This window comes from Protopterus annectens, chromosome 8.part1, assembly GCF_019279795.1.
Source record: "Protopterus annectens isolate FY-2018-M chromosome 8.part1, PAN1.0, whole genome shotgun sequence".
In the NCBI taxonomy this organism is placed as follows: Eukaryota; Metazoa; Chordata; order Ceratodontiformes; family Protopteridae; genus Protopterus; species Protopterus annectens.
The window spans coordinates 470,369,380-470,381,855 of NC_056742.1; the positions used below are offsets into that span (position 1 = coordinate 470,369,380).

The following is a 12,476-nucleotide window of genomic DNA, read 5'->3' on the forward strand; positions in this document are numbered from 1 at the left end:
ATTACATGCTTAAAGCTGGTTATTTTCTATCACTGTTGAGAATAGCTTGGTAGTAGTTCTACCACATAGTTTTTCTAGTTTAAAATGTAAAAAATTAAAAATAGAATCCCTTTATCTCTCATGGTCTTTTGTTTGTTCGGCCTACCCTTACCCTAACTTATCTCGTAGTTATGAAGAGTGTTTTGATAGTGTGTCTTTTGGCTTTAAGCATTATTAAAGTGTGCAGTTAAGTTAGGGAAGTTTATAAGTGTTTACCAGTTGTAGTCTATAGTAATATTTAATAGCCTATTTAATTTAGTGGGCTCCCTTTCTTCTTCCTGCTTAGTGTGTTGTTTGATATTTAAGTAGTATACAGTGTTTAGTTCTATCATAGAAGTATGTTTAAGTTAGAGGGCTTCCTTTCTTCAATTTTGTTAGTCTGAAGGTTCTTTGTGCATGTGTTTTTATCTTCTCTACTTGGTAAATTTTTAGTTTTTATACAGATATATATAGTTGTCTTTATGATCTCAGTTATATAGTTATATATATAGTTGTCTTTATGATCTCAGTTAAGTTAGAGAGGTTTATAACTGGTTGTTCCTTTTGATATACTTTGCTGTTTAGAATGTCAAAACAGGCAAAAGAGTCAAAACCTTCCAGTTTCAAAAAATGCCCAAAGTGTGGGCAAAAGATGTCCTTGACTGACGGGCACACAGTGTGTGTCTATAGCTTAGGTGCAAGTCATTTCCAGGACCCTTGTGCTATTTGTCATTCTTTTAGCGCTAGAGTCCTCCTTGAGAGGAAAAATAAATTAATTTTAAAAGGACTGGTAAAGTCTAGCTTTGCTGAAGCCATAGAAAAAGGTCAAAGCTCCCAGTCAGAGGCTAAGTCCCCTTCATCTGACAAAACTAAATCCTCCAAAAGATCTTCTACTTCGGAGGAGTCATAGCTGGATAAAAAGACACCTAGAAAGTCTCCAACAGTATCTAAAGAGATCTGATCAGAAAGACCGTCAATCTCTGCTCCAGTGGTTTCAGAGCCATTGGTTTTAACAGTACGGAGCCGGTCCCCTGCATTGAAACTGGTATTCCCCATGTTATGATAACCACTACTGCACATGTCAGCTTCTCCATTCCCGTCATCCAGATCCTCCAGGAGCCTCTGTGATTTGGATGTTGATCTTGTGGTGCAGAGACTGTTGAAAACACCGGCGTTAGCCAAACTTTATCAGAACTGACCCTCAGGGCCTCGGACCTGACTGCACCCACCCCTTCTATCTCGATTCCTCCTCCAACCTGATCCATGGTTTCATAGCCGAAACAGGTGAAGATGATGGTGATGGGATTGTTGGAACCGAGACCTGCTCCAGGACATTCGGCCCCGACTGCTCCGACTACATCAGTGCCCTCGGGGAATCTAGGAGCTGACACTCACTGGCTGGCTCTGGAGGTATATGTGAACCCTTCCTCTCTGAGTTTCGGCTCTTGTGAGCTCGGCTTCTACCTCTGCCTTGGAGCTTACTACTGTGGTGCCGGAGGTGTCTCTCGGTTCCTCTGAGCCAGAGCCTCCAGCTCATGGAAGGGGAGCTTTTGAGGCTATGAGGAGACCCCTGTCCACAGAGACAGACTCACCTTTGGTTACTCCCATTCCATCCCTTAGAGCACCTGTCTCAGCAAAACCAACTCCACAAAGGCACAGAGATCTAGAACTTCAGGAAACCTCAGTAGGTGAACCCTTATCATCTGAGACCTCTCCAGAATTTCCTTCTGAAGAGGGTCCTCGAAAGAAAACTTGCAAGAGGAAGCATTTGAACTCCCCACAGGAGTCAATTACATCTGACACTGGCCTTGATGAATCGGAAGGGTCCCCACAGTCACCCTCTCAGGATGTCTCCTTTGCAGACATCCTAGAGATCCCAAAGCAGAGAGGCAGCTGGAAGCCCATCAACCCTACTGACGAGAAGTCCATGTACCTGAAAGCTTTTAGATCTCGACCCTCCTCCTCCTGGGTGTCACAAAGTGGAGCCCCTCCCTAGGAGGCCTAATAAATTTATAACCAGCCCAGAAGGCAAAGTTTTTTTTTAACAAAAGGTGTAGCAGTAGATGCTATGGTGGTGGCAGCAGCCACTAAAATGAGTTATCAGAAACATCCTCATTTGTTCATCCACCAAATAAAGATTTTCGCACAATGGATAGATATGGAAGGCACGTGTTTTAATCAGTGGCCTTTACCCTTGGGTCTCTGAACTATTTAACCCACTTTACTAGGTTACAGAGAGATCTCATAAAAGAGCTGGGAGATTCTCTCCAGGGTTCAGTAGCTGAGGGGGGATATCAGAGAAGTATCATCCCAGCTCTCTGCCCTCAGCTCCCATGTGAACTCATCCATGAGGCTAATCTCTTAAGCAGCTGATGGAGCGAGTAGATCAGCGTGTTCAGGAATCACCCTTAGACACTCCTGGATGTGCCTCTGTAACTTCGCAGAACCCTTCAAGCCATCCTTTATAAACACTTCCTTTGATGGGTCGTCCTTGTTTGGGCCTAAAGTAAAAGAGACTTTAACCAGGTGTGAGCAGGAGGGAAAAACTCTCTCTGCTGTGGGAGTACATTTTTCCACCTCTTCCAGACCCTATCCCAAGGGTCAAAAGGGGGGAAATATGTGGTTCCAGAAATCCTAGAAAGTTTTTCTTGACACACTTGATGAACCCTCCTTCAGGGGCAGAGGAAGAGGAGGTAATAACGGAAGATACCGACCACGCGGCAGAAGGGGTCTGCAGTACCAAGGTGACTGCGAATCTTATTTCGGTAAACCTTTTCAGTGCTCCTGAAAGGAGGCCTGTCTTTCCCACTCTGGAGGCAGTCTGAGGAAGCTTGTCTTTGTACCCAGTCACCTGGCTAAAAATTAGAAAAGGCAGATGGGTACAAAGAATTATATCCAGAGGTTACTCAATACCCTTTTCAGTGCCACCTCCAGAAATCAAAAGAATCCCGGATGTTCCACCCAAACAGAGGGATCAAGCAACCATAGAGATTCAAAAGTTGCTAGAAAAAAGAGCCATCCAGTCAGTCCCAGCAGACCAAATAGGATCCGGAACATACTCAAGATTATTTTTAGTTCCAAAGAAGACGGGGGACTGGCGACCCATATTGGATCTCAGCAGACTGAACAAGTCAGTAAAAAAGACAAAGCTCTTGATGGTCACATTGCAGTCAGTACTTCCTTTTCTAGGAAACGAAAATTGGATGTGCTCAATAGACCTTCAGGATGCGTACTACCACATAAAAATGGACAGGCCATCCAGCAGTCACCTGCGCTTTCAGCTGGGAGCCAGTTATTATCAATTTCAGGCTCTGCACTTTGGCCTCACTACAGCCCCCAGAGTGTTCACCAAATGCATGGCAGTAGTTGTGGCTCACCTGAGGCGACTAGGATTCCGAGTGTTTCCATACTTAGGCGACTGGCTCCTAACTGCCACCACCAAGCAACTACTCATCCAAGCAAGAGACACAACCTTAAAACTATTTGCACAGTTAGGAATTACTGTCAACTATGAAAAATCTGCCTTATTGCCATCTCAACATACCGTTTTTATAGGAACATAATTAAACCCAGTCACAATGATGGTAAATCTTCCAAAAGAGAGAATTCAGGTCCTTCGAAAACAAGTCCTGAATCTTCTACACAAAACAAAAGCCAGAGAGGTTCTAAAGGTGCTGGGTACAATGGTAGCTGCTTTTACAGTAATTCCCTTGGCACGCATGCATATGAGGATCCTGCAGTGACTTCTTTTTGGACAATGGTCAATGCAGATGCTTCTAATGTCTCACAAGATTATTCTGATGCAAGCTTGCAAAAGAGATCTATTTTGTTGGCTTCAGTCAGACCAGGTGACAATAGGCAAACCCCTTGTTCCCCGAGCTCTGCTACCCACATTGACCATGGACGCTTCCCAGATAGACTGTGGGGGCATTATCTGGGAAGAACAGCCCAAGGCACGTGGCAAGAACATGTGGTTCACTTACACATCACTGTTCTGGAGATGAGAGCAGTGCTTCTAGCGTTGCATACATTCCAAGACTCTCTACCTGTAGGAACAATTGCAATCCAAACAGACAATATGTCAGTGGTATAGTGCGTAAACAAACAAGGAGGACCCAAATCATATCCCCTTTGTCAAGAGGCCCTCAGAGTTTGGCAGTGGGCAACTTCCTCACAACGCTTTCTAATAGCAATGCACATCCCGGGAAGATCCTATGTGATTGCGGACAAACTCACCAGAGAAATACTGATGCCTCATGAGTGGTCCCTCCAACAAGAGGTAGCAGAGAGCATTTTCTGCAAATGGGACCAGCCTTGCTGCAATGTTTTTGCCACTTCCACAAACACAAAATGCAGCAAATATTTTGCCCTAATTCCCCCTCCAGGGAAGTCCCCGAGGGATGGACTGGTACATGATTGGCCCCCGGGACTCTTATATGCTTTTACCCCTTCCCATTAATAGTCAGAGTTATACAGAAAGCCAGCATATTGGGAAGAACCTTAATTCTGATAGCCCCTTCCTGGCCTCATTAAATTTGGCTCCCCTTCCTACAACCTCATCTTCAGGAGGAACCTTGGATCCTGGACCCAGTGCCAGATCTTCTGATCCATTCTTCAGGAGTTCCTCACCCATCCTTACAAACCCTGAAGTTGACAGCAGTTCCAAACATAGCCAGGTTGCAACATCTTTCATCCGCCACAGGACACATTTTGATATCTTCTCATAAGACATCAAGAAGAAGACTGTATCCTGGCAAATGGAAAAAGTTTTCTAGTTGGGCTTTAGAAAATAAAATTGACCCTTACTCTGAACCCCTTTCTTCTATTTTAGAATTTCTAGCAAAGCTTTTCGAAGAGGGTGCTACAGCTGCTACCATCCGGGTACAAATAGCAGCAATATCAAGTTTTCATCTAGGTGAAAATGAACCAAACATTATGTCACATAGATTGTGTAGTCTTTCTTAAGGGTACTTGTCTTTTAAGGCCACCAATAAAACCTCCACTACCACCATGGAATCTCAACTTCGTCCTCTCTAGGATAATTTTTCCACCATTTGAACCTGCGTCTTCATGCAAGTTGAAATTTTTAACTTGAAAAAATATCTTTTTAGTGGCCATCACTTCAGCTAGAAGGGTGTCAAAACTGCAAGCACTTTCAATCAATCCCCCATACCTCTTGTTTCACAATGACAGAGTTTTCCTGTGAACAAATCCATCCTTCCTACCTAAAGTCTATTCAGAATCCAATTTAAATGAAACCATAGAATTGCCAGTCTTTTTCCCCAAGTATGGCAATAAGACAAAATACATGCTACACCTCCTTGATGTCCACAGACAATTACGTTTCTATTTACATAGCACAAAAGAATTTAGAAAATTTGATCAACCTTTTGTGTCATTTTCAGAAGCTAAAAAAGGTACAGCGGTAGCAAAAACCACCTTATCCAGATGGCTATCAGACTGTATTTCCTTTACTTATAACTCAGTGAATAAAAAATTACCAGGCAAAGTAAAGGCTCATTCAACTAGAGCTATTGCTACTTCTTCAGCTTTTCGTGACAAAGTTCCTATAGATACCATTTGTGCAGCAGCAATTTGGGCAACACCTCATACCTTCATCACTCATTACAAAGTAGATATGGCCTCCAGGGACAGGGCTTCCTTTGAGTCCACTGTGCTGAAGAATATACTCCCGTGAGCCACCCAGGATTAATGGTGCTAGGGACGCTGTCCCATCAGTTAAGAATGAAGGTGAGATGGGACATCTTCACATAAAGAAGTTGTGTTCTTACCATAACATTCTATGTGAGTTGTCCATCTCGCCATTCATTCTTATGTCCCTCCCTCCAACTCCCAGCCTGTGGATTCCTGGGGGATCTGGACTTTATTAATAATTGGACTTGGACTTTGAATTTTTTCAGTTTTTTTTCTTCTAGTATAAGAGATAACTTTTATACAACTTTTAATACGCATGCAAACAAGATCTGAGGAGCACATTAGGGCATCATGGGATAGGGGATTAGCCTCGAGCTTGTAAAAAACAGCCGAGTCAGAGCAGAGGATTGCTTTAGTAACCCATCAGTTAGGAATGAATGGCAAGATGGACAACTCACATAGAACGTTATGATTAGAACATAACTTCTTTTTTAAGATTAATGAAGGCCCATGTTTGCAGCTGTCTAGTTAGGACAATTGTTCCTGTTAGGAGGGTTACACTTCTTTATTTAATGATGTACATAGCTTTGTGTGTTTGTATTAAATTAACAGGTTATGGAGATTGTGTGTGTGTTTTGTGCGTGTCTGTGTGTGTATTTTGTAAATTTTCATTAAAACAAAGTCTTGTAAAATGGGTTACAATTCCCAGTGTTGATGACGCGAAAAAAATGTATAAAGGATTAACCGTCCATATATTAGTGGGTGCATGTATCACAAAAGCTGGAAAAAGACATTTAAAAAAGCTGTCATATATAACAGATGGGAATAATGACTAGAAGAAAAATATATTGAAAAAAGAGTAGTTGTGTTAAGGATTCTGTGAAAATATTTGGTATTGAAGACATGAGTTCAGTAATAGGACCTCTGAGAAAACTTACACATTAATCCCCAAGGTACAATAACTGGGCTAGACTAGACAGAAATATTTCACAGGAACATGTGCATTTATTTGAGAACTTTGACACACATCCAGTAACTATTTCAGATCATCTGTCAGTAGTTATGAAGATAAAAATTTGGGGTAATGAAGTAAAATGATGCACTAGTGCTCCTTAAGTAATTTTCAGTGAGTGGGATAAAATGAAAGTGGAGTTTAAAAATAGGGTAGAAATAACAGAAAAAGAGAGATGGTTAAGAAGTAACCAGAATTATTTTAGAGGTACTGACAAAGGTTAAAGTATTACAGAATAAGGGGAATCTCACAGAACAAGAAGAGGTGTAATTGCAGAGTGCTAAAGAGAAAATAAGGGAGTTCCTGGATAATATGCATGAGTTCAGAAAGACTGCTGTTAAACAACCATTTTTTGACAATAATTCCAGAGTACAAAACCTTTTGGCACACTGAAGTAGTCAACAGAAAGTAGAAAGGGTTATTGCCAAACTTTGGGAACCTATAACAAGAAAAATAACCAGTGATCCTGTAGAGGTATTGGAGATATTTCAGAAATTTTATGAAAATTTGTATAAAGCACAGAAGTGGGGAAATTAAGAAAAAGCACAAATGGAAATATTTCTGTAAGACTTGTGTATACCAAGGTTAGAGGTAGATGAAGCTCAACAATTTACAGTTAAGATAGGATATCAGATAAAAATGATTATATATAACCAGCCTGCAAGAAAGCCTCCAGGAATAGATTGTATTCTGGCTGAGGTTCGGAAGCTTGGAGAGAAGAAAGTGATGAAGATCTGGAACATTTTGTTTAACAGTATTTTAAAAGGAGAGGAATTGCCAACATCCTGGAAAAAAAGCTGTGGTGGCTATAATTTGGACAGTAAAGACCCATCAGATATCCATATCAATTTTAAGCTAGGATTATAAAGTGTTTGAATGTAATGGCTGCGCAATTTGCAAAGGTGTTGCCAGAACTGATATATATGGATCAATGTGGTTTTGTGGAGAGGAGGCAAAATTTTACTACATTAATAGAACAATGATGATCCAGAGGGAAACTGTATGTAGGAAATACCACTGTTGCTGGGACTCATAAATTTAAGGATAAAATTGATATGGTGTGCAGGAAAAGTTGACTTTATTTGCAAAGGATATTATTTTGGTAAAACCAGAAAGGACATTTCAGTGTAGTGGAATATTCTGAGACAGTTGTAGATTTTTTTTGGGATATAAAATTAATGAGTATAAAACAAAGGCTATAGCTCTAAACTATGTACCCACACATGGATTGGTTCAGCAATACCCCTATTTATGGAAACATAATAAAATGAAGTATTTAGGATTATGGGTTAAAAAGGATTTTGTTATGGCAGTTAAAATATATGAGAAGAGACTAAACAAAAGATAATATAAAATCTGAGAAACTGGAAACTCTTGCCTATTGATATGGATAGCAAGATGCAAGCAGTAAAAATGCTTTAGTTTCTGTAGTTTTAGACGCAGGTCAGACATATTTGTTCAATCAAGGAGAAGTTGTGGATAGTAATTAATAAAGACTGGAAGGATGTTATTTGGGAGGGGAAAAGGACAAGAGTCAAGTGGGATGAGTTGATCCTTCCAGTAGGACAAGGAGGTTCGGATTACCTTTTTAGAATGGATATTTTACAGCTACACAGTTAAGGCTCTTACACACAACACAAGCAGACAATTTCACTTCAAAGTGGTAATGGATGATATTGAAACAGGGAGGTAATTCAAGAAATAATGAAAAGGTGGGATTTTGGATGCAGATCCATAAGGAGAATAACAGTAATACAGAGTATTCACAAAGTAGAAGAAAGTATACTAAGAACTAAGCCAACATGGGAATTGAGAAAGGAGATTTTCTATAGGGGTGACTGCAATTCAGGGTGCAGAGAATAGGTAAGAAGGGTCTGGAAATTTACTGGAGGAAGCTGGCAATGTAACCAAGGTACTGGGAACAAGTAATTGGAGAGGAAAGGTAATAGAATGGTAAGAGGCAAAGAAGATGTTTGGACTGCATTGCAGGCTAGAGATTGCCTTCCCAGTCAGGGATAGATATCTGATTAGGATTCCCCGGTCCCTTTCTCTTTGCCTATAAATGAATGACCTGCTCTGGTTGAGTTATGTAAATCTAGAACAGAAGCTGCTGTTAAAATGTATAATTATTAGGGCATATAAAACATTTCCTAATAACTATAAGAATCAGAGGAGGTCAGAAAAGACTGGGAAGAGAGATTAGATAAGCATTTGACAAACAATGACGGGACATATGTATGGCACCCAAATGTGCAACAAAATCTAGAAGACTCAGGCAAAAATGCTAAACATATTTGCATAGGTACCCAAGCAGACTCCAAAGATTTTTTCCCTTAGGTAGATGGCAAATGTCGCTTCTCCTCAGATCCTCCTTTATTCCCACCAGTTGTCAAAGTAGGCTGTAGCCTCCATATCCATGAACTGAGTAAAGTGAGTATAAAAAATAGATGGTTGGATGGCTGGTCAGCTCTTCTTAACACTTGGCATTGCATTAGTAAACAAGAGTTTTTGATTTTTTTTTTTTTTTTGCTTTGTTCATCAGTACTCTTGGTTCCCTGTGTCTTGTGTACAGCTTCTCCTTAAGTCAGTGTTGATCAAAATGACACCTGATCTAACAGTGCTGGCATTTTCTTGGTAATGCTGCAATAGCCTAAGCTATATGGTTTGGTGGGTCTATATTAGAACACCGAACGTTCAAAATTTCGAGTGTTCTAATATCGAACCCTATGAATCGAAAATTTAAAATATCAAACATACAGAACAGTGAATTTTTTCCTAGGGAATAAATTTGCTGTTCCAAAACACACACACACAACACAAGCACACCAAACAAACAGCAATCCACACACATAAACCTAAACTCTTACACCTAACCCTACACTAAACTATACATACACCACTAACTATCCACTTACCTTAACCCAAACCCTAACGTCCGTCACTATCGCACAGTCACCTCACCTGCGCCCTAACCCTAACTCACCTAACCTGCCCTAACGTCCACACAATCGCACACTTACCTGAACCTGACCCGTAACTTTCCACCACATCACTGAAAATACCAAAGCAACAGAAACGGATAACCAAATTCTTTCCCTAGGAAAAAATTTGTTATCTGTTTCTTCAATATTTAAGTGTTGGCTGAAAACGGGTCGATATTAGAACACTAGAAATTTTGAACGTTCGGTGTTCTAATAAAGACCCTGGTTTGGTTTGTATCCTGCTAAGGTTATAACCGCCAGTCATCCAGTTTCCAGGGCTTTCAGGGCTCCTTCCAGATATCCAAAGCATTAGTCAGCTCTAGATTAGCTGATAAAGTCAGTTTTACGTGCCAAGACCTTCAGAACTTTACTCCTTCTGAAGAGCACTGTTCTTGTCTACTTTCGAAGCTTAACAGTCAGCTAACTCTGTTCACTGGTGGACACGTAAGTTCCCTAAAGCTTCCACTTTACTTTCTATGACAGACATTGTAATTTTTTGTTTTTCTTTTTCAAAAAAAAAAATTTAAGTTAGGAAAATGGTTTTGCATGACTGTCGTGATATTATTTTAAGCAAGCGTGTCATTTTTTTACTTTTATGGTAAAAAGTTATTAAATGTAATTTTAAATTACTGGCATTCAAGTAAAAGTTGTGTTTTTTTTTTTTTAGTTTTGGGCATGTGGGTAAGTGCTAAAGTGCTTTTTACTGTGCTTTAATGGGGAAAGTTAGTTTTTTTTACAGCTTACCTGTTTTACTGACTACTGCTGCCAGACTTTCCCCGGAATCAATCATAGTTTTCATCTTGACTGGCTACTGCAGCAGTGATTATTCAAATGTGTACAGCTGTGGTAGGTTTACTTACACACCTGCACTTTTCTGTATCCCAATGTTGGGTATAGGCTGGCAGCTGTAATTGGTTATCAACAGCACAGAGTGATGTCCAGCAGGGAAAACTAACTAAAAGATGAAAATACCCAGCTATTTCTCTCACATGTGCACTGACAATGTCTAGGAGTACAGCCTGAATCCCTAATTCCTTTACAACCCCCGGCATTCAACATATTGTCTAACAAGACTTCAGCTAAGTCATTAGGCTGCATTGTGTTTATCAGTTTTATTTTATGGGAATGTGAATTTGTAATACCCCAGTAATGCCAGTTTATTGCCATGTTTTAATACGCGGTCATTGAATATGTATTAATATTTTTAGTAGTCTAAATCATCATATCATTTAGGATGTGGTACAATATGGGTAGATTGTGTAATTTTGATTCAACTTCCATGCATTAGAGGGCAGTAGCTTGGTTTGCACAGCGGATAAACCATCAAAAATGTATTATAGACTGTTTAATGTTATCCTTTGCTAATATTACTGCTAATAATTGTGCAGCTATTTTGCTCTTGTCAAGTTATTTTTATCAAATGTGGAATATAACTTGAGATAGACCTGTGAATTATGCCAAGTGTTGTTCCATTCCTAATAAGAAACATTTGAGTTGAAAGTCATTGCGTTATAAATCTATACATCTTTGATTGCAGCAGACATATCTGACATTTTATACTGTCATTAGTTATTGAATATTATATGCAGTGCTGCACAAAACATAAAACAAAAATGTAGCAGCATCTTTAAAGCATTATAGAGACAGAAAAGTGTATAGATTGTGCTAAAAATATTTTCATGGAGCTTTTGGCTTATGAAGTACAGCAAAATAGATTTTGAGAACATTTTCTTGTACAGTGCAGTTCTTCTATCACATTTAGATTTTCAGGGATATTTCTTTCTTTATTTTATGTCTGTTTAAGTTCCTATGCCTTTACATAATTGTTGTGGGTAACTCAAGACTATTATGCAAACCTTTGATGATGGTTTTAAAATTTATAAGTAAAGCATACTCTCCAGAAAAGATGTTTTACATTTTTGATAGATGAAGTTAGTTGCACATATCAAAACTGCATAGCAAACCAGCAATAGTCTTTTGTTCATTATTAGTGTAACTGTTTTAATTAACTCATTCTGTAGTACAAATCACTTAATGACAAGAAAACTATTTTCCATGAAAAAATAATGCTGCTATATAAATAGAAATCCAAATTTTATTTTTTGTCACTAGCTGCTCATTTCTACACTCTGGGCAGTATAAAATCAAGTGTCGAGAACCTTGCCATTTTGTGTATTAAAATGCATTCAGTAGCTTACATTTCTTTATCTCTGCTGTGAGGTTATGCTACTTCATGATCACCATATGGCAAACAGCTGTAAATAACAAAACTACTGTCAACAAAGTATATAAAACACTTTTTCATTGACAGCATCTGACTGATTAATTGCATTACAGACTCGTATGCCACACAGAATGTTAGGGCAAGGCAAGCAGTGTCACGCATCACTCGTGATGAGCTGGAAGATCGATTTCTTCGCCTCCATGATGAGAATATTCTACTTAAACAGCATGCACGGAAGCAAGAAGATAAAATTAAAAGGTTATTTTGTTTATTTTTTAAGCTACAAATTAAAACATCTATGAAATTCTTCTTTTTATCTATAGTAGTATATAGTTCTCTAGCCCAAATTTCTTACTCATCATAAATGAGTGAAAAGCATCAACTATGTTCCACTGCATCTTGACGTGGTAAACCACATCACTCATGGGTTCCACTGCATCTTGATGTGGTAAACCACATCATTCATTAGCAAGCTCTCTTTTTTTTTTCTTATATCCCATTCCATGTAAGGGTATCCTGAAAAGCTTGGCTTTGACATTTAATTTCTAGGTGTTTCCATATTTAACATTGCAGGTATTCTTACAGT

At 39.3% G+C, this 12,476-nt stretch overlaps 1 protein-coding gene across 1 annotated transcript in view; it reads left to right on the plus strand.

The window, feature by feature from the left end:
• Nucleotides 1-12,476, plus strand: part of RPGRIP1L (RPGRIP1 like) — a 1,932,928-nt gene that overhangs the window by 160,376 nt on the left and 1,760,076 nt on the right. Inside the window, 1 exon segment of the mRNA XM_044082016.1 lies at nt 12,004-12,148. Within this exon segment, the coding sequence (XP_043937951.1) occupies nt 12,004-12,148 (145 nt within the window).